The sequence below is a fragment of the Xiphophorus hellerii genome, chromosome 1, assembly GCF_003331165.1.
Source record: "Xiphophorus hellerii strain 12219 chromosome 1, Xiphophorus_hellerii-4.1, whole genome shotgun sequence".
NCBI classification, from domain to species: Eukaryota; Metazoa; Chordata; class Actinopteri; order Cyprinodontiformes; family Poeciliidae; genus Xiphophorus; species Xiphophorus hellerii.
The window spans coordinates 27,964,260-27,987,254 of record NC_045672.1 but is presented as its reverse complement, the minus strand read 5'-3'; the positions used below and the strand labels follow the sequence as shown (position 1 = coordinate 27,987,254).

Genomic DNA, 22,995 nt, shown 5'->3' with positions numbered 1-22,995 from the left:
TTATTGTGAGATTTCAAAAAATATAACAGTTTGCAGAGAGAAACAGCTCCCAAAGAGCTGGTGTCTGATCAGCTGAAAGTTCAGTACTTGTTTGTTAAAAACATAAAATGCATCCATTTAGCATAAAATACTGTTAAGATCTGTGGAGTTATGGTACAGGTTTCTTATTTTCCTCAAATGTAGATTCAGGAAGAAAAATAGCAAGAAATATTGTGACTTTATGACAAGTTTCTATGACAACAAAGAGCATACCAATTATTTTAAAACACTTATTTTTCCTTTTTTTTATGCAGGAATGATTTATGTACAAGTAAAAATACAGCAGAAAATTAAATGCGAAACTTTGAATGATAAAAGATAAATTCTTAAAAAAAAATATTAAAAAATATCTTGCATTATTATTGTACAAATATGTTCAATCTTTGTATTTTTTTTGTTTACCTCTCCTCTTGGTCCTTATATGAAAAAGATAGATAACTCAGAGAAATATTCAGAGCAAGCATCTGTATGCACGCACAGTGTTTGCTGCGCTTTACCTCTCCTCCGTCAGGCTGGCCCTCAGCAGGACTCGCCTCCTGACCCGAGCTGCAAAAGGATTCATGTGTCGAACGCACAGCAAGTCTGGTGATTCAATAGGAGAAAGTGAAAATGAGAACAAAGACTACATTCCCCTGGTGAGCCCCAGAGCTATTCCGTTTATTTCAACATGCATGTTTGTATGTCACTGATATGAATTAATGGCAGAAAATGTGAACAAGAAACACCAGTTGTTGAATGATAAGGTGGACAGCATCTCTCCAAATCTATTCAGTCTTTGGTTTGCAATGTGCATCAACTGTAAAAGGAAACATTATTAAATTTCGACAATTACTCTTTCTTATTGATGTAGACTCTGACATGGGCCGAATGGCCAATCTGAAAAACAAAAAAAATTCACAGTTGTTTCCCAACTGTGGTCCTCAACGCACATTGACCTGCATGTTTTGGATGTTCCCCTGCTTCAACACACCCCAGTCAGATGATTGCAATTCAACAAAGACCCTGTTAATCAGCCATCAATTAAAATCATGTGTAAAAAAAAGGAAGTTAAATTAGAAGGGGGCTCAGAGAATTGGTCAAAATTCAACAAGTTGCAGTGATTGGTCAGAAAAGAAAGACATACAGAAAACGTTAAAGTGATTGGTCAGATTTGAGGAAAAGCTGGACTAATAGTTGCAATCGCAACATCACTACTTCCTGGAGGGACTCAGCACAGAGGGTGTAGGGGTTAGAGTTTGGTTTCCAACTGTTGATAAATTTCCTTTTGACTTTATTTAAATCATTGCGGAAAATATAAATTATTTAGCTTTTAGTGTTGCATTGTGGGCATTGTTAATATTATATGCATTCTACATGCACCCCTCAGAGACCTAGCTATTGCTAGTCAATTCATTGCTATACAAATTTAATGGAAAGAAAAAACACATTTTGAGAGTAAATACGTGGAATAAAAATATGCAGAAAGAACTTTTTCCTCCTTAACAACCCGAAGCCTTTAAGGGGCTGATTCGAGCTGTAACAGACCATTGTTATTGGAATGTATAAAACCGTGCAGATGAGGAGCATGCATGCAAATCAGGAGCTCAGGTGCACCCTCTCCTCTTGTGTTATTGAAGCTACGTTTGAAAGCAAATATAATTGGGAGATGATTTGTAGTGTAAATACGATACTCCACTTGAAATTTCCCTCTAGAAGGACTAACAATAGAGAATAATTTCCACTCCCCTCTGTGCAGGTGTTGTTGCAGTTGGCGAGCGGCGCATTTCCCCTGGACTCAGCTCTCTGTGAAGCCATTAACGTGCCGATGGACAAGCTGAAGTGGACGTCGCCTTTCGCCAGCCACCGCTCCAGCCTAGGACACCTGTCTCACTCCGGCAGCCGGCGCACTGACAGCACCGACGACGGGTCCAGATTGCCGTTTGAGCCAGACCCTTATCAGCCGGCAGCAGATCACTCTGCTGGCATCAACAGCCCCTCTTATCCATCCAGAAATGCCTGGCCGGACGCGGGCCAGTCCGCCGCATTTGAACCCCAGTTTTTCTCAGAGGGCTCAGAAACGGCGTCACCTGGCAGCGCGATGAAGAGGATGCCGGATCCGGAGAACATGGTGTGGGCAACGGCCGTCGCCCTGGCCTGGCTGGAGCACAGCTCTGCCAGTTATTTCACAGAATGGGAGCTGGTGGCGGCCAAAGCCAGCATGTGGCTGAATGCGCAGGACATCCCAGAGGGGAAAGATTTAGCCTCCATCAAGGCTGCTGCCAATCAGCTCTTCATCATCCTCAGACACTGGGATGAAAACCTGCAGCTGAACATGCTCTGCTACAACCCCAGCTCTGTCTGAGGCCTTAAACAGACTCCATACCAGATGATACTATGCTAACCAAGGCTGTACCATCACAGTGACGTTGCGAAAGTATTCATATCCCTTAAACTTTTTTTTTTTCCATTTCACAACAGCCTCAGTGTTTTATCTTGCCATCTTGCGTGATAGACCAACACAAAATACTGTTTTGTTCTGAAGAGGAAGGAAAATATTACATGATTTTCAAATTTGTTACCAAAAAAAATCTGAAAAGGCAAATATGTGTTAGTGTTCAGCCCCCCTTACTCTGATACTTCCAAGTAAAATTCAATCCAACAAATTACACAGTATTAGTAAATACAGCCCAACTTTGTGTAATTTCAGTAAAAATCCAAAATATGTCACAGGTGTCACGAGAGTAGCAAGAGGAAAATTACTCAGAGGTAACTCTGGAGGAGTTGCAGAGATCCAGGTGGGGGAAACATCTGATAGGACTTACACAAATCTGGCCTTTATGGAAACATAGCAAGAAGGTTGTAAATTCTGAAAGAAAGCTATAATTAATATTTAAACACAGCAAACAAAGAATAGGAGCCCAAAATTGAAAGTTATGGCTGACTTTCAGCATACTGTGTGCTGAAAGTCAACCCACAATATGCTTAATAATCCCCAAAACTGCAATGGATATGTTCAGATAAAAGCAAATGGATGGATCAGAATGGCCTAGTCAAAGTTCAGACCAGGGTTCTGCAACCTCTACAATCCAAAGAACCGTTTTTATCCTCAGTCAAGATAAAACGTAATTAAAAATGAAAAAGGCAATCTATAATTTCTGGTATATATCTACTATAAGAAAAGTGTTATTTTTTTTAATATCTGCTTTATTTTATTAATTTCAAATAAAGAAAACATAACACTTTTGCAAGAAAGAGGATGCACACATTTCATTGTCTTCTATGGGATGTTGAGGTTTGCAGAAAGTATGTAAATAAAGCCACATATTTACCAACTTAATGACAAGAAAAAATGTTTTAAAAGTAATTTTGTTTTTGGAAACTAAATGAAATTGTTCCATGAAATAAACTATATCTAGTTTTTAAGGGTGATGCAGAACCCTTTTCTAGACCTAAATCAAACTGAGAATCGGTTCCAAAAGTTGAAAATTGTTGTTCAGTAGATCTCTGTTCAATCTGACTGAACTGAGCTATCCTGCAAAGGTTTTCCAGCAGTAACAGTATTATAATCTGGTTCTTAAAAGTATTAACTCAGGGCTACTAAAGACAAATGCTGTTTATCCCCCAATCAGGTGCCTTCCAATGGTAATGAATTGTATTTAAGGGAACAGAATTGAAGTGTATGGCATGCCTTTCAGATTTTTGCTCCTAAAAATATTTTAATCATGTACTTTCTTTCCTATTACGCTACTTTGTGTCGGTCTGTTCCATGAAATCCTATAGATATATATTGACCTTGGTGGATGTAATGTGTCCGAATGTTAAAGAAAAAAAAACAATCCAAGGGGTATTGATGCAAAGCACTGTCTACAGAGCAGTTTGTGCTCTGGAGTCAGATTTTTCTTTTCCTGTTGCAGTGGTGAACAATGTGTGTTTTGCTCTGTTTGTATGTGCTGTTCCTCCTGACATATCACAGGCTCGTCAGAGACACTTTTTCTAAGATGTAACCTCGCCGGTGCCAGGCTCACCCACTGGATCTCCGTAAGCGAGAGCCGTGTTTATGAGTTTGTGGAGAATCAGTGTTAACGTTTTAGCATGTTGGACCGGTCTCCCATCAACATGTGAGCAACACTACTGTTGTCATCATATGGATGTTCTGGCTGGAATGCTGCAAAACAGTAATAAGAGAAAAAAAATTATTTAATTTATTGATACATATTTGCTGCATTTTTGGACTTAGCTGTGTCGTAAAAGCAGAGATTATTTTACTAAGAAGCATTTGGGTTCTCACTAGTGGTACTGTTCCTCTTTTATCTTGTGTCTGTTACTATTACAGTGTTATTACTACTTATGTTTTTTGTTTAAAGTGTAGCAGAGACTGAAAAATATGCAAACAGCTAAAGAAAATATTAAATCTGTATGTTGACATCTAAATATATATATGGATCTGGTATAAATGGAAGAATGTGCATGTTTTTGTTGCCTTATTTAGGTGAATACTGTGGTTATTTTCATTTGAATGATTTTAATTCACATGTGCTTTTTTTTATAAGAAAACATAATTTTTGGTGTTGGCTCAAAAGAGTAGTGTGGCTGTGAGTTCAAGGTTAGTCCAGTTTAAGGAATTGAAAGTTTAGTCACAGCTGATACTTTAGGAATTGAGTTTAAAAAATTTAATGCAATTTTTCAAATACATTTTTACTTATTAGTATATTCAAATTTACTGTCACTTTTACTAACTGAACCAGAAGATACTTGAACCAATTAACATTAACATGAACATGCACCATTAATACATGGCTTTTTGAACCATCAAGTTGATTTCAGGATTTTTGAAACACAGAAGTTAACGGCTCATCTTCTCATATCTGTCTCATAAATGTCTAGCTGCTGAACACTGTGTGCTAACAAGTGTGTGCCCCTATTACTGTCTGTCAAAAAAAATCTCCTTGTAATGGTGTTATAACTTGCTGCTGACAGAGGACTCTTTATTGCATTATCTGTGTCTCTAGGCCTGCATGTTTGACACGATACCATTAACATTTGGCAACCTTTGCCTTCTGTTTATCCCTTCACTGATTTTTTTTTTTAGTGGATGATATATGAAGTATTCAAAAGAAAATACGGTTTTTGAAGCTGAAATGTCTAGCTGCTTCACTTGCTATTGGTTGATTTTGGAAATCTGATCCCTCAAGACAGCACAGATATGGAAGCCCATGGATGTCAGCTTCCACCATGATGCCAAGATTATTTTCTCTGTGCATATTAATGAATATTAAGGCATATTTTGTGTTTGAACTATTAAAATTGGCAGTTAAAAGGCTTTTTAAAGGGAGTCTTAAAGGAGACCTATGCAAAATTCACATTTTGCATGTTTGAATACTTCCATTTGGGTAACAACTGCTTCTAAAAGCAGCCCAAGCACTTAAAAAAACCACCCAGCCATCTTTTGGCAATAAGTTAATGTTTTATGGTGTCTGGAAAATGAGCCATTTCAAAAACCTTCCAAATGTAACGTCTCAAATCAGCATGCACTGCGCTGTCACCTAGCAACTCCAGTGAAGCCCAGCTTGTCACCTAGCAACCCAAGCTGAGCTCCAGCATATTTGCTCAGCTGGTTTTACTGCTGTGTGCGCTGTACAATGGCTGCTGGAAAAGACAAGAGTTTTGTTGTTGACTTATCATCCAGAAACCACTTGCTGCATCCTTGTTGGTTCTGCAGGAGTCTCTTCTGCTTTTTATAGATGTACGAATTATAGTAAACTTTGAGTTGGGGGTTCTGACCAGCAGTAGATTGTTTGGATTTAAAGTGAAAAGCTTAATTTTTTCAAAATAAAGCTCATAGACCTATCCTAACCTGTTCAAGGAAGCATATTAGGTCACCTTTAAGTATTTGTGGATTTTAATTGTGGTTCCTAACCCCTGCGGACATTGCATGTCATGTGCATAATGGGGAGTCTTGAGCTCTAAAATGAACTGAAAGAAAAAACTTTTCTAAAGAAAATGTTTAAAAGTGTAATCAACAACAAACCTTGGCAGCTGCCCATGCAGGTATAATCTAGGGCAGCCCGAAATGATGCTGCTGCTGCTGCGTGGGTTAATCTTGTCAGAGTAAGTGTCCTGATTCTGGTTAGTGAGCTTAGCAGGCTCAAAACATCAAAGCACCAACATCAGAGAGGAATGTAGTTATTTATATGTGAGACTTTCCAGTGCATGTAAGGAAAGGCTCTGCTCATCACACCACCAGCTACACACCTCCACAGATGGAAGGGTCAAATGTGTGGGTAGGTATAGGTTACAAACTCTGACTCTCTGCTGTAGCTCTCCAATTACCTGGAAATTGTGAGCATTCATTTGAAATTCTCTACAGACTCTACACTCTCATTTAACATGAAAAGGAAGTTCTCATAGCACACAGAAAAAATAATTCATGGAGCAGCTCAATCAAATGATGTTCAAGACTAGAAGGTAAATGCTTAATTGACCTACGATGTTAACTTGAACACAGATTATTGTTGGAGCTCTTTGATGAATTCAAAACAATCAAAATAAACGGTAGTACACAAGGCAGAATATTTCTTCTATTCTGTAATGTTCCTTCTGATCCCATTGAATGGATCAGATGAGGTGAGCGAGGCATTTTTTATGATAGGAGGTGAACTCCCACTCACTCTAATTAGCCTAGTGTTTTCTGTGGTTTCACTTTGTCAGCCTGGTGGTAGCTTAGAAAAGTTGTGTTGGAAATGTCCATAATAACTACAACTTTTCTTCAGGCTGGTAGCAATTCAGCTTTATTCAATACCAATTTAATTAGTCGGTTAAAAAAATAAAACATTTAATTAAATAGATCTGATTCACATACACAAAATGTTAAGCACATTTTGTTCTGCAACATATATATGTAGCGCCAAACTGTTCCAAATTTTGTGTTATAAGCATGTCGATAGGCCAGGTTGTTTTTGATGCATCACATTTTTCAGTACATAGTAATCAACATCAACCATCTAGGGCTGAATGTTCAATGGTCTATACAATCTATGAATGCCCCTTAGTGATCGAAATAATTATTAGCTGGATCAACAGGAAAATAAGCCCAACTATCCTGCCATGTCGGTCATTTTAAGCATTTACTATGCCGAGGTAAATGCCACTAGTTCATTATTATGAAATCTGTTCAGCATTTTTGCAAAGTTTATAGAAGTGATGCCTGTAGATGGCATGTATTGCATCCCAAAGATGTGATGCTCATGATACTGAATTTTTTAATGTCTGAAAAATGATCAGATCTTTGATCTTTTCTTAGCTGAAGATCAATTTAAGTAGGAAACAGTTTTCTTACATATTCTGTCTTTGTAGACCACTGAATCAGGCAAGAATAGGAACTAATTTTTGAACTTCTAACCCAATTACATGGACATTAATTAGCAGCAGGTACTGTCCAATCCTCCAGAACACGTGCAACAATCAAGACTCTTTTCATAGAAATCAAAAGGAGAAAGACAACATTAGTTATCAATGTCAAAACTCATTCACCACAAGTGCCTGAACTGAGTTCAAAGTCAGCAGAAAATATCTCTTAACTTATACATGTTCCATTTTTTCAGCACAGCCGAATCTGTTTGCAGTTATTATTAATTCCAGTTAATGGGATTTTACACTGAAATCGACAACAATGCCATATGAAACGCTTGTTACCAACCATTAAGTTCTGCTGATACTTATATTGAAAAACAATCTTTTTTTTGTTCTGTTTGTGAAATAGACCAAAGTATGTTTTAGTCAGTGGTAATAAAATTTGCATCACTTGAAGTAGTAATGATTTCTGAATTAGATGAGTGATTCTGTGCAACCAGTAGAACCCACCTGGTGCATCTCAGCTTGTTAATTTTAGCTACCATATCAAATCTTTGCTGTTTTTACGTTGGAATCGCCAATATTACTTCAGACAAATCATTTTCCTGAACTTAGAAAATAAAAAACGAGACAACTTTTTAAAGAGTTGTCTCTGCAGTAACAGCATTCTTCTTTTATAATTACACTTTTTTTTTTTTTTGGTATTCATATAGTATTTCATTACTCAGGTATGTTTATTTCTACTCAGGCCGAGTTGCATGAGTCCTACATGAACATAAGCATTTAACACAAATTTTGATCATTCCTACATATTGAAGCCAGTGGTGCGGCGTTTTCCTTTCTGAAATTTAAAATATGATTTTGATATTATAAAGTAATATATCTGTGCTGTAATTGCGACAGTAAGTGCAGCTGTAACTGTTATAAATTGTATTTTTCATGTACTGGGTCAATTGTATAGTGTATTATCTTTCAAATTGCTGTTTGTGCCTTTATAAATGATTGTTGACCATTTGAGGCGATTGAAAGCTTCTGTAGTGTCTTTCAGATTGTTGATGTTATATTAAACTCTACAGGTGCATGAAATAAATATTACTACAAACAAAATGTATGCATGTATGTATGCAATATGACAGTTTTGGGTCACACAGTTGCAAGAACTCTCAGAGAATGGATTGAACTGGGAAGGTAAACTCAGGTTGGGTTTAGACTGCAGTGCTTCTCAATTCCGGTCCTCAGGCCCCCCTGCACTGCATGTTTTAGGTGTTTCCCTGCTGCCACACACCTGGCTTGAATCTATGGGTGATTAACAGGCTTCTGCAGTAAATGATGCCTGCAGAACAGGTAATGCAATCATCTGGATCACCTGTTCTGAAATAGAGGCACATCTAAAACATGCAGATGCTTCTCAATTGGCATTGAGAAGCACTGGTCTAGAGTAAAATGCTGACATTTTCAATAAATATGTTTCCTACTGCAGGTTTGCTTTGTGAAAATCTAACTGCTTTTGTAAAAAGATTTTGTCTTGCAGTAGTCAGACCTTAAAAGTCTGGAACTTTAGTTTTAGCATTTTCCAAATCTCCTTCCATGGGTCTATTATGAGGTAATTTCTTCTTAAAAACAAAACTGATCCTCGTTTTATCTGCACAATCTTTTAAAAAAAACTATTTTTCCCAGTTTATCTGTCATTCATTAATATGACATTTGACAGTACTGCATGCTAAAAATATTATTCAGACCATATTTTTCCCACCTACAAACATCACTCTAATAAGTTATTTTGAGATGGTATATAATTGCATTTTTCCTCCAAACATGATGAATGAAAACTGTAGGGATTTGGGTTTCTGTGTGTTTATTTAGATCTGTGTTCTGTGGATTCTCTGTTTTGCCCCATCTACCCTTTGATTAGTTACACCCGTTTTTTTTCCCCTGATTGTCTCCCTGTGTATTTAAACCCACCTGTGTTCCTTGTTGTTTGTCGGGTCCTCGTCTCGTTTTTGTGTCTTGTCTGCTGTCAGTCTGTCGTCAGATGTCTATTGTACTACCAGTTGCTACCAGCTATGAGCTCTTAGCCTTCCGCTCTCTCTGTGCTGCCTGGACTCTGGATTGTAGTGTTTATCATTAAATTCATCATCCATCACTCTTAAACCATAACCTGGGTCCGCTGCGTTTCCTCATCACCACCTCAAATCATGACAAAAACTGCAAAGACACCCGAAGTCAAACTTTTGTCTCATCTAGCATTATTCTCCCGATATTTCACTGGCTTATCCAAATGTTCCGAAACAAATCTTAACATCCTTTGTCTGAAGCAGTGCAAATCTGTACAGTGGATTACAGATCCACTGTCACATCGTTATGAAACGATATTAAAGTTTCATAAGTAATATGAAAACGATATCATTTTCATGGAAAAACTGAACCTACTAAATCTTAACTTTCTGCTTTTTGTCTCTTGGATAATTCTTCTGATTCCTCTTTTGACTCTGTTGGAAATTTTGCGAGGATCACCTGGACATGGTTTGTTCATGGTGAAATAATTTTTATTCTAATTGTAGATTACAGCCTAAATGTCTCATATAAATTTAGAGATATGGCATTGACAAATTTTTGAAACAAAATAACAATAGGAAGATATTAACAAACATCTTATAAAACTTTGAACCAGGTGCAGAACAAGGACAATAAACAAAGACACAAAATGGCATGAAACAGAAAATAAATGGAAGAATCCACTTCTTTACCTTAAAGAGGAACAAATATAACTTAAATACTGAGGAAGAGTGGTAAAGTAACATGAGAACCAGATGGACTAATCGGGAGAAACATGTGACAGTTGAGGCAAAGAGAAAAATCTGAGGGAGGAGACTAACATGAAGAAGCTGAAAAGTACAAAACCTGACTATAATCTCAAGGAAATAATTACAAACATACAGGAAACAGAACCAAACAAACTAAGAAACTAAACATAATTAAAGTATGAACTAATCTAGCAATACTTTAGAAATAAAAACACAAGGAAAATGGGCAAACTTCTTAAGGGGTGAACAGGATTTTGAAGTGTTTATGGTTTGTTTGACAGTGCAGTGTGAACGCACACCAAATCAGCTGAAAATGTAACAAATGCTGCAAAGTTTGGTTGCCAATCGAATCAAGTCTATTTGATTATCATCTTTGAAAACACCATTCTCCTTCCTGTGAATATTTATGTGACCTGTAGGTTTTTCAGCTTGATAAACTACCCTGCTGACATCAGTTGCTTTTTTTTTTCACTCAGCGACACACCAGAACCTCTTAAACAACAAAGGCTACTATAAATACGGCACCTCAGAATAAAACAGAGTGGGGGCGTTAACTCAGATGTGCTCCTTCCATTTTTTAAAAAGGTGAAGCAGCTTGTCCGGCAAGAGAGAGACCTGGGTGAACAAAGGCAGAGCAGGAAGAGTCACAATCGTTAGAACAGTAAGAAAAACGACAGCTCATTACTGCGGTGCAAATAACCATCTTCACCCCTGCTTCAGAGATCAAACAGGGCTCGAACACCTCCTGACAGTGCGCTGCTGTCAACAGTGCCCACATGAAAAATCCACCTGATGCTTATTAGGACGTGCAGTGGTCAAAAAAAAGTTTCTTACATCAACTTTACGGTTGCTAAGCTACTGACTGTAAATTTAAAATTGCGTTGTGTGAACCAATGTAAAGCAAGCTTTTCTTTTTTAATGCCATATATAGAGAATTGTTTTATTACACGGAGGCAAGAAGAAGCTGCATTTGAAATCGACTTGACTGAAAGCTGATTTTTCACTGAGGGCAGTAATACATCCATTTAGATTCAGGTAATTCAGTTGTGCTCACTAATGTCCGTCATCATGTGCTTTACCACACGGCTCCGGATCTGGAGAGGTCGGTGAAACCTCAACGACAATTATTCTGTTTACATTTCAGCCCTCTGCCTGCATAATGGAGGCCGATGTCTAATTTAATCGAAGGCAAGTATATTATGGAGGTTAAATTTGCACATAAATAGCACACGGAGAAAAGAAAGAAAAAAACATGAGTAATTTTACTGTCTGGCTGAAAGGTAGGCCTGCAGTGGGTTGTGGGCATCAATAAATGACTACAGTTATAAGAAGATGATTACTGGTTGCTGTGACAACCTCTTGTGTTTTTCACAAAACGGTCTGTGTAAAAGTTTTAACCTTTATTTAAATATTTGCTATATTTTAAAGCTTTGGAGATGTATTGTTGAACACTGAGATGCAAATTTTGTCTAATCTGCTTTATTGTAATATATTATTAGAAAAACGTGTTAGGATCACAAAACAATGGCATTATTTGAGAAATTAACAATTGTGACTAATTTTGGAATATTTTGATATTTAGTTAAATTCAATTCAAACATACAGAAAGTCCTTGTTTCCTGTTAAGTGTAATTCAGCCGAACAAACAGGATCTGAAATGAATATCATCCCAGTGGGAAATAATCATTAAGTCTCACTTGAGTTGAGGTGTAATTAGCTGTTAGAAAATCTTCAAAATTTTAGCAGCAATTTTTTTCAAAACAGCAGCACTTGAATACGTGGTTTACAAAGGACCCGTAGTATCATTTCAGGCAGCATAAAAGAAAGATTATCCTCTATATTGACTTGTACCTCTTTCAAATAAAAGAAATGAATAACAGAATGGATCTCTACTAAGACTAAATAAATGGTGCCTGACCGGAGAGAATTACTGAGAATCTGGCTCAATATAAGAAGCTACTACTAAGCTGTTCCAGTAAAGCATTAAAGTAGCTATACGTTTAATTTACAACTGCTCATTAATTTCAACATATGAAATAAAACGTTATATTTACAGAGAAACTGACACATGTATGGATCTCACCTAAATCTTTAAATGTGCGTCTTCCTGGACAATAATTGTCCAAAGATTCACTCTGCATTCAGATTTTAAACTCTAAAGAGAGGAACACAAGGAGGAATGTCTTTTATGGCTCATTCACAATGGTGACAGCTTCTTCTGCTAAAAGCACTGCAGGAATAAACCAGCGGGGGTTTCCATGGTGTTGGATCTGCGCCGCTGCTTTCATGTTTGCTGTACACTAAATAGGTTCGTTAACACGCCTCTATTGACCGAATAAGTGCTGTCATGGGATTTCATTGCCTGATTTGCGGCCACAGTTGGAGTCAAATGTTTGGTACACAACCGGTAGCCCTACTGACAAAATTTGTGATATGTTCCTCAATAACACTATGCTACATTGAAAAACACAAAATCCTACCTGGCATTTGCTGTCCAGTTTCTAGTACATTTATCTTAGTGCAAGTGAAGTAAGAAAAAACTAACTTACAAGAGTTATTGCAAGTTAGTTTTGTCTTATTTCAAGTGTACTGAGATACTTACATAGGAAATTAGACCAAAAATACTCTGAAACATTGTGCTTTTGCATTGTACTTTATCCTCAAATTGGGAGGGACTAATATTTCAAAATTTGACATCAAATTTAGCTAAATATGCAAGACTCACAAGTCACAGCAAAAAGACAATGGCAATGATGCTAAAGAGCCAATTGTCGTCATCCATCGATCAATCAAAGGTTGTAAATCAATTCTTAAACTATTTGAAGTTCTTATATTTATGTGAAAAATGATTATTCAAATACAGGAAACATTTAAAATAGTTGCCAATCTTAATAAGAGTGGAGAGGACCTGCCGAAAACTCTCCTCAAGCAAAACTTAATGCGATGAAATTCCAGAAAACACAAGATCTCCTTCCCAGTCTTTACAGCAGGGCACACCCGAGTCATATAATTAGGTAATTAGCAGGAGTCAGGAGAACTTGCTGGCTTCTTCAGGATCTGGTAAACAGGCCATTTGATTCAGGTGTGTTGCACCAGGAATTAATCCAAAAGTTGCAGAACACCAACCCTCGCTATAAATGTTTCTGCTGCAGGGCCGGCCCTAGTAGATTTTCATTTGGGTCCTCTCTCCCATATCAACATGTCAAAACCAGATGATTTATCACTCCTAACCTACTCTATGTATGTGTCACTTTGACCGGCGGAGGCTCTGCGTTTAAAGAAGGAAGTGAGGCAACAAATGTCTTTGAGGTGGATTTATTTGGGAGCTCCAAGTCTTCATTACACCAGCACCCTTTATTTTAGTGAAACAAAGAAGCTGACATTTATACCTGAGGTAAGTTCCAACACTTACACCAGGTAAAGGGGTGATCCAAAAAGAAAAGACAAACAAACACTACTTACACAAACCTAACAATAAATGATCCAACAAATATTTACATGCATGCAAATTATTAAAATTAAACTAATCTAAAGTCAATCAAAAGTAAATATAACTAAATATAAATCCTCAGAGTATTCCCCCTCTTAATGGAAGTTGGTATGCTCCAGGAGCATTCGTCTCCCTCTCTGATCCACCTTGCTGAGACACACCCAGAAAGGCAAATACTCAATTAACTCAAATTGAACTAATCTAAATCAAAACAAACTGACATTTCCTCCCCCCCACATTCTCCGAACAGGAAAGATGGCCAGTCTCCCCACCCACAAAGAATGTTCACCAAATGTCACAATATAACTAAACAAAGAACTAATACAAACACATTTGAACTGAAAACAACATAATATCAATAATCAACATGGGATGGAACCCGTGGTCTCCATCACAGTATGTAACATATCTACTATTATTAGCATCACTTGTAATTAGCTCCCATCAAACTAGTGTTATTGTGGCTCTTGATGTTAACCATGCAGGAGTAGCAAATAAAAAAATAATTGGATTTTGAAAAGTAGAGTGGTATTTAACTGTGCCATATTGTTTTTACTATTTGTAAGTAATGTCAGCAGTAAATTTATGGTAAACAAGTTAAGTTATATTTCTCCAACAGGACAGCAGCTAACAGCAGGAAGATATTAATTTAATCTATTATTTGTGTAACAACTAAAATAGTATAGAAATTGCTTTTTCATGTGTAATTGCATTTAGTATATATTATTTAAAATATATATTTTATCATGGTAGCTTGAGGGCCCCTGAGTCGTGTGGTCATCCTAAGTAAATGCTCATCTCACACTTTACTGGTGTCATATTAAAGTTCATTAATTCATAATTAGAAAAATAATCCATGAATACAAACACAACAGACTAACTTTCAAGCATTACGATAATAGTTAAAGGAGGTTTGAGTCAAATTTCAGGACAAACTTACTATTTCAGTTTGAATAGGACTCCTCAGTGGAAGTTTTGAACAAATTTTAGTTGAGCTAATAGATTTTTTATTGGAAACTGAAGGAAAAAAGAAGAAACATTAAGCTGAGACAAGTCAGCTTAATGTTGACTGGCAACAAAAGCCAGAGTGGGCTTTTGTTGGACCCAACTTGTAGCTAATCCTTTTCTTCCTGCTCGATTACACTAAATGTCTGACCTTTAGCTCAGGTTCTTTTAGAGACCAGCTGGCATCAACTTGCTCCTGTAAAAGAGATATCCGAGGGGCTAGCTGCTGAATACTAATGAAGTGTTAATGGCAAGGTTGACTTAATGCTTAAATAATACACTGGAGGTCTCAGAGCATGACGTGGGCTGAAAAAATTACGTTTTTGAGTGAATATGCTGATTTCAAAAAGAAAACCTTGATTTGTTTAAGTCAGATAAATGAAAATGCTCTAGTATGAGGCAGAAAATGCAGTCCCTGTCGGTTTAAGTCTGACTCTGTACTGAAATCGTCTTTCTTCTGCCTCTTTAAAATTCAGTTATCTACTAGAACAAAAACATGAAGATAAATCACAAATCTTTGGTTTAGGGATAAAACCGCTGCCTAAATAATGCATTTTTATGTTCATTTATGCTCCAAAACTTCAATATTAATTCTCACTAAAGCCCAACATCCCCCTCTCCTGGTAAAAATCGAGTGTCTCCTCATTTGACAAACACTAGTAAAAACCAGACTTGCTTTTAATGATGTTTCAGTTGCCAATGCAGTTTAATTTCAGGCTTTTATGTGTTTTTTTTACAACCTGTAATTGAAGTCGATGAATGATAGTCAGGATTTGTGGATTTTGTAGATCTTTGTAGTAGTTGTAGATTGTAACTCACAATTATCCCCTCCAAAAAATCTTCATGGTATGACCGCTATCTCATTTCTTCATCCTCTGCACTGCGATGGAGAAAACGCGACCTCAAGTATGAGTGGAAGAGCGCAAGTTAGGTGAATGCTGGTCGGTCAGAAAGGCCTGAGCCGTCGCACTTCCAAACCAAATGTCAAGAGGCTCTTCTCTCTCAAAAGCAAATAAGAGCAAAAACATTCAACAGTAAAATTATCATAGAATCCTGAAAAATAGCAATAATGCTGCAGGAGGAACTGTCAGATTTCCTACTTCTGTAGGAATGATGTTTCAGTTGTGAAACATTGTGTTTTATTTGTTGAAAGATTAACAAAAAAAGAGAATATCAAAGATTGGTTATAAAGCCGTTTTTATTTGCATAGTTTTGTCCATAGACAAAACTAACCCAACCATGTAGCATATTTTCTTTGTTATAGATGTCATTGATGTGACATGGAGTGGATATAAAACAATATAAAACGTACACTATGATAAATAATTTCACAATTTCTTTTTAACCTTTAACATGATGGGGTATTAAGGCCACGGTAAGAAAATAAAAGATTACAAGAATAAAGTCAAAATATTGCAAGAATAAAGTTGTATGAAAATAAAATCAAATAACATAAGTCATAATATCACATTTTAGTAATAATTTCACTTTATTCTCATAATATTAAGAATATTGAATTTGTACTTGAAATACTATGATTTTATCCTCAACATTATGATTTTATTCTCATATTATTGCAACTTTATTCTCATATCATGACGTTATTTGTAATATTACGAATTTATTGTAATTCTTTTTTTTTTCTTAACATGGTCCTTTCCAGCCTTAGAAGTCCAACTTACAAATGTATTGGCAGGGGCAATAAAAAAGCTGCAACAACCTGGTTGCCCAAAAAGGCAAACTGTTCAACTACTGCCTTGTTAAAACCCTCTTTACATAATTTTAAAACATGTTTGTGCTTTTAAAACTGTCTATGACCTTGACCTAATCTACCTGCCAGAGCTGCTACATCAATACACACCCTCCCGTTCTGTCTGAGTGTGCTCAAGACGACGTGTAAACTTAGAGAAGGCCGTGGTTTTGATACAGCATCTCCTAAATAAAGGAATGACCTTTTGGACAGGCTGTCTGTTTTTAAATCCTTAAAACCAATCTCTTCTCCCTGGCGTTTGAGACCATCTGAGATGTTGACTTTTACTTTTATTTTTTTATTATTTAATTTAGTTTTTATCTTGGCTGATAGTATAACTGTTGTATTTATTTTTTAAAAAGACTGTTTTCTGATTTTATTGCTTATCATTGCACAATGAGGCTGTTGTAGATCAAATTGTGTACAGCACTTTGGTCTTACAGACATTTAAAGTGCTCTATAAATAAAAGTGGTATGGTATAGTATTTGAAGAAAATATGAGACAGCTGTGACTAGGGCTGGGTGTTAAATCAATCTTATCGATTAAAGACATTTTTGGTTTACGGAAAATCTGGATTTTTCTTTTCAACAATGAACTCCTTGGGTTTCCATAGTTCATAGTGAAGTCAGCTCGCCCAAGGCCACCATCTTGTTTAACAAACTTTTTTATTTATTTATAGCTTTTATATATTTGGATTTTGAATTCAGGTCATCTCTACTCTACTCTAATTTTTATGTTGTTTAATGCCTTAATATTGCCAAACTAAATTTGGAATATTAGGAAATGAGGTAGTCATTTTTGAGACCTCAAACACAAAGAATAACATAAAATTAATTTTCCAAGCTTTTTTTCTCATTAAAACATCCTTGTGTCTTTATTCTGCTAACATGACTATATTTTCATGATTAAACAAAGATTCTTGTATTCTGACCCTAATACTCCATTGCACAGCTCGCATAAGGGACGACTAAAATAGTTCCGATTGAAAGCAAGCAAAAAATTTTTTATTAAAATCGTAAAAGTGAAACTGGGCAAGAAGAGTTTTGTTCAACATGTCAAATCAAATGTCCATGTTTTCTCTCTGTCATGATAAAGGAGTAGGAGCCCTGAATGTGCTACGGTCTAATTAAGCTAACCATTACACTATACCCACAGTAAAACATGGAGGTGGCAGCCTTATGCTGGGGAGTGATTTTTCTTCAGATAAAACTGTAGATTTTAAATCCAAGTGGTTAGAATTATAAACAGCTCCAGGATTGGAGTTCAAGCAGATATCAAAATAATTAATCACTGGGAAAAAAATTCAAGTTTTGGAATTACGTTAGACCAGCGTTTCTCAATTCCGGTCCTCAGGCCCCCCTGCCCTGCATGTTTTAGGTGTTTCCCTTCTGCTACACACCTGGATTGAATCTATGGGTGATCAACAGGTTTCTGCAGCACTTGATGGTCATGCAATCATTTGAATCAGCTGTTCTGGAATAGAGGCACATCTAAAACATGCAGAGCAGGGGGGCCTGAGGACTGGAATTGAGAAGCACTGCGTTAGACTGAGCCCAGAACTTGACAGGAAATTTGCAGCTTTATCAGAATCAGAATTCCTTTTAATGTCGTTGTGCACAAATAAAGCACAATGACATTTAAATAAACAATACATAACTAGTTACAGTTTGAACGTGTAACTAGTTATATATAGTTACACATTTGCACAATTGAGTAGGTAAATTTGAGAATAATTAATTGGCTCCTACCAGACTAAAGCACTTCAACCAGGACTAGTTGAAGGAACCATGTTCCTACAACTTTAATTTTTGCATTTCCCGCAAACTGTATTTTTTCCTAGCTTAAAAAGAGTTTAGTGCACATTTTAGATCACCTGTATGTATGAAGATGACAGCCAAAATAGTCAGTATCACAGTAATTTTAACGAGAGTAAAAGAGTGAGAGGTGCTGACCAAATGTAAGGCTTTAATGACTACAAGAGTGAAGTCCCTCCAGTGTAAAGTCCTCTATGCTGCTTTTAACAGATTGTTGTGGAAGTGGGGCCAAGAATCGGATCAATATTTGTAAGCCGGAGCACAAAGTGATTCAATTTTCTCTCTCCAGATGACACAATTTTTTAATCAATATGAATTAGCTTACAAATTTGATTTCAACATTCGACTCCAGTTCAGCGTAGGTGACTTGTCACCATCGTTGCTCGTGTAAAGCGCCCTTTTCAAGCCTGAGAAATTCCAACTAACTGCAAATTTAGCTGTTGTAAAGAGGCACCACTCTGTCGATAGTCACCCTGCAGATGGGGCATTTCTTTGGCTCTGGCAGTGCCTTATAGCAGGGGGCGCAGGCACACACGTGACCGCACTCCAAAAACACGAAAGAGCGTTCCCGGCTCAGACACACGACGCAGCTGGTGGCGCGGACGCTGCTCTCCTGTATCTGGAGCTCATGCACGAGCCTCTTCTGCTGCTCCTTGAACTCCTCCATGTCGCGCCGCCGCTTCCTACTCCCCCGGTAGTGAACGTACCACTTCCACAGCATGTAGAGGAGCGTGGAACAGGCGGCGAGCCCGAACACAAAGGACAGGATCCTCCACACCCTCCCGGCGTTCACCTGTTTCCTCAGCAGGAACTCGTAGTTCTGCCGGGTGAGGAAGTAACAAAAGCCCTGCTTGGGCGGCTGCAGCTTAATCAGGTCGTTGTCCAGGACCAGCTCGCCCACGCCCGTCAAGCTGTCGCCCACGCGCAGCATTTCTTCCATTTCGTGGATCCCTTTGGGCTGCTCTCCACTGATGAATTGGCTGATGAAGTTGAACAGGGACTGGTTCGTGGGGTGAAAGTTCTCGTAGGTGGTCTCCAGGTCCAGCTCTGCCGCGTCTAAGGGGCGCACAACCCGCACAGCGGTGGAGATGTTTTCGTCGTAAGACCCGAGCACGAACGGGACGGTGTTGGTGCGCTGGTGGATGACTTTCTCTGTGCTATTCCTGTTTGGAAATATAGTTAAATGTTACAACCCCCAACAAGACCAATAAGGGTCAGGTCTGGCAATGGGTGTAACACAAAAAGAAGGCAACCTAAACAGTTGGTGTCAGTACCAAAAATATAGTTTAATTTACAGTTTAAGTAAAATGTCATAGTCAGGGAGTTCAGGTATTGTACTTTCTTTTTCAGTTCTTTTCTAGAAAGTGTTTCTATTTTACAATTAAGAGTGGGATGTTATGTTTGTTGTTTTAGCCTTGGAGACCCTGAAGTTTAAAGCTTCCCTGTGTTTGTCTACTGTGAGTGACATTTTACTTAAACTGTAAATTAAACTATATTTTTGGTACTGACACCAACTGTTTAGGTTGCCTTCTTTTTGTGTTACACCCAGTGCCAGACCTGACCCTTATTGGTCTTGTTGGGGGTTGTAACATTAAACATTTCAACTTGATTTAAATTAAGTCAACTTAATTGTTTACGCTGCAAAAAAAACCCAAGTATTTTTATAGTAGTAGTATATATAAGCAATATGTTAGTACCCTTGAAATAAGACAAAACTACATAAAAAGAATTTTTTTCAGCAAGAAAAAAGCTTGTTTAAAGTAAATAATTCCTAAATATTGATGGAAAAAGTATGAGTTACAAGTGAAATAATTGGCCAGTGGAACAGGACATTAGTCCCATATTATATGTTAAAATGTCTCTTTCCACTGGCAGATTATTTTACTTATAAGTAGTACCAGTGCAGGTAAAGCAGCTGTTATTGATATCTGATGCTGAACATTGACTAATTAGACACTAAATCTAAGCCGACAGTAGTGGAAAACTGCTGCTAGCACCATTATGATGTCACATCTGAATAAGTATTTTTATACAAAGAGAAGTAGCTTAGTAGCTTCTTGTTAGTTGATTTTTCAATTGTATTTTTTTGGGTCAGTTTTGTTTATTTCCACATGAATTTATCAAAGATTTTAAAAAAACAACATTCTTTTCCCCCTGGCCCCAGTAGAAATAAGACAGGAAGCAATCTGTGACATTTGGATGGCGGCATTTGCAGATTTGTTTACATGCCGTTCAATGTGTTGCAGCTAATAAGCAATCCAGCGACAAACTGATGCCAGGAGTGCCTTTTCCCTTCTCCCCGATGAATGTCTGATGAGGTACATCACAAAAATGTGGACTCTGTAAATCTTGTGGGGTAAGCTGCTATCTGCGTCAGTGTCACCATCTGTTCTAATTACGATACTACACTGACGTTACCACCTTATGCAAGATTTGAATAGTTGTATGAAGTCATTCTCTCCATCTGCTCGCATGTCAAATTCTGATGATGGTGCTTGGACTGGAAAAGCCAGAAAAGCAGGAAACAAGCAAAATGTAGATATGATCTTCAAACGACTCACCATAAGTGAGTGGTGCGATTCCATACCATCTTCTCCTCTTTCAGTGTCAGCCTCTCGATGACTCCTTTGCAGTCGTCAACAAACTGGCTGTTCAGAGTGTCCTTCACTGATCTCACCAAACCTGTGGCACATAACCACTCTTAGTAAAGCAGGGAGGTGAGACTTATTTATCGTTTTCAGGCTTTAAAGAATGCTTTGCAAACCTTCTATGACGGCATAAGGGACGCATCTCCCAGGGGTTTCAGACAGGATGGCTTTTAAATTCTGATCAATGGAGACTTTTTTAGCTTCCTGCATTAAGAAAAACAAACAATACAAAAATTGATCAAATCTTGCATGCAGTAAATTAATATATTTCCCATTTTGTGCCTAGAAAACATGTCTGACCTTTAAACGGGTAGCTGTTTTAGCTCTGCTTCTGTAAATGGAATAAAACACGGCAGTCAGTGCAGAGCTGGTGGCTAAAACCACCATCTCCGCCACTGAAGGTTTTCCATTCGACTCCATCCTGGGATTTGAGTCATTTAGGACCACTTTGGGAGAAAGATGGGGACAAAAATTATTCAATTAATTTCTATTTTGAAGTAGTTCCTTTTACTTTTATGTTGCAGTTTAACTCTCCAACATTTCAGAAAAATATAGTAGCTAAATTCTCCTTCCTGTCTTTATAATGTGACGAAATGTGAAAATATGCTTAAAGATAAACATTTAAACACTCAATAATTAAGCAAAACCCACGTTTACTGGGAATGAACTACCAACCCTTTGCTATACCAGTCAAACAAGAGTTTTTAGTTTGCAGTCATATATAATCACTGGAAAAAGAAAGCATTTTCTTTTCCAAACTCAGTGTTTACACATCAGGAAATAATTTAATTTATCTGGTATTAACAAGGTTCTTAATATATTTAAATCTAACCTAAAATTATCCAAGTGTACAACAACAAACAACAAATAAAAATCTGTCATTACGTATTAAACAAAAATGTTCTTTGTGAAAATTGGATTTAATGGCATTTAGAACCACTTTTCTCTTATATTGTTGAAAAACAACTTAGATCTTGTTTTAACAATGCAGTTGATAAAAAGTCATGGGCTTTTTTTTTATGGAAATCATGTATTTTTCCTATGACAATATAAACATTAGCGAATATTCAGGAATACTACAAACAAACAGGAAGAAAACGTTTAGCCAAATGTCAGAGCTTTTCATATTAATTGTAAGAATGGACACATATTTGAAATTTATACTTCTGTATTTTAAATTTTCAAAAATATGTGTAAATAAAATGTCACCAACGACTACTCTATCACATTCAAAACTAAGCCAGTCAATATCACCTTCAAAACAGGAAGTTAGCTTCGGTTAGCACAGAGATTCATTATTGTCAATCGAACTACTGCAGCAACTTTAGTCTATTTAATTAATGCTATTTAGTCTGTAGCCTCAAATCCCTGTCAGTTTTTAACAGTTATTAGCAATTTGAACATAACTGGCTATTGGTAACCATTATTAGCAAACAAACTAGCTAACACTTTTCTACCTAAGCAAACTTGCTGACATAAAACATAGCAGTTTGCTAACTATGTTTGGACTACAAAGGAGAAAACGGTTTACGCAGTATTAATAAAGTTCATAATGACTTAATGGATAACAGAAAGTCCGAACCTTTGTTCACCTTCGTTGACAGGAGTAGCTTTTGACCAGTTCTGCACAGTTGAATAGTTGCAATTCTGCTGTTAGCCAGCAGAGGTCAGTAAAAAACCGTTGATAAAGAAAAACAAATCTGTGACCAGAAACTGTTCTAAATGAAATTATGCAAAAGCGTTTCGAATTACTTCATTATGTCTGTTATGTCATAGCAAAAATATTTCTTGCTGAAAAGCCCCCTCTAAGTCAGTTTTGTCTAAGTTCAAGTGTACTCAGATATTTGCAGTAGTAAATAGACCAAAAATACTTTGTAAAATGTTGTGTTTTTGTAGTGTAAAGAAAAAAGCGTCAGCCAAAAAACCCAAACACTTTCGAAGGTCTAGTTAAAGTCCGTTTTTAAGTCCTGGTAATATGCAATCACCTTTCCTTTAAAGGTTTGTGTGTGCTCAAAATGCCTCCAGTGTGATTAAATTCAATCAGTCCTACAAACAAGACTGGGCCAAAATTAATCTACGTTTTTCATGTGGTATGACTTTTTCACACAAGGTCAT

General features: G+C 37.1%; 2 protein-coding genes across 4 annotated transcripts in view; one reads left to right on the top strand and one right to left on the bottom strand.

Annotated features, from left to right (window-relative positions):
- vwa5b1 (von Willebrand factor A domain containing 5B1) overlaps positions 1 to 8,474 on the top strand; it is a 37,347-nt gene extending 28,873 nt beyond the window's left edge. For all 3 annotated transcript variants that reach the window (XM_032558112.1, XM_032558122.1, XM_032558105.1), the window contains exons 21-22: positions 551 to 674; positions 1,775 to 8,474. In XM_032558112.1, the coding sequence (XP_032414003.1) occupies positions 551 to 674; positions 1,775 to 2,380 (730 nt within the window). In that variant the 3' untranslated portion in view covers positions 2,381 to 8,474. The remainder of the gene's footprint in view (positions 1 to 550; positions 675 to 1,774) is intronic.
- Positions 8,475 to 18,321: 9,847 nt separating this feature from the next.
- mul1 (mitochondrial E3 ubiquitin protein ligase 1) lies at positions 18,322 to 22,544 on the bottom strand. Its single transcript, XM_032558093.1, has 5 exons — positions 22,463 to 22,544; positions 21,181 to 21,326; positions 20,997 to 21,084; positions 20,794 to 20,914; positions 18,322 to 19,395 (listed from the first exon to the last, which is right to left on the bottom strand). Exons 2-5 carry the CDS (start codon positions 21,298 to 21,300, stop codon positions 18,666 to 18,668), a joined length of 1,059 nt encoding a protein of 352 aa, XP_032413984.1. The 5' UTR covers positions 21,301 to 21,326; positions 22,463 to 22,544; the 3' UTR covers positions 18,322 to 18,665.
- Positions 22,545 to 22,995: the final 451 nt, after the last annotated feature.

What these genes read in the sequence shown, in the direction of transcription:
- mul1 (XM_032558093.1), bottom strand. Translation starts at nt 21,300, where the DNA reads ATGGAGTCGAATGGAAAACCTTCAGTGGCGGAGATGGTGGTTTTAGCC. An exon ending in CCCTTATGCCGTCATAGAAG is followed by an intron (nt 20,915 to 20,996) that starts GTTTGCAAAGCA and finishes TATGTGCCACAG; the next exon opens with GTTTGGTGAGATCAGTGAAG. An exon ending in AATCGCACCACTCACTTATG is followed by an intron (nt 19,396 to 20,793) that starts GTGAGTCGTTTG and finishes ATTTCCAAACAG; the next exon opens with GAATAGCACAGAGAAAGTCA.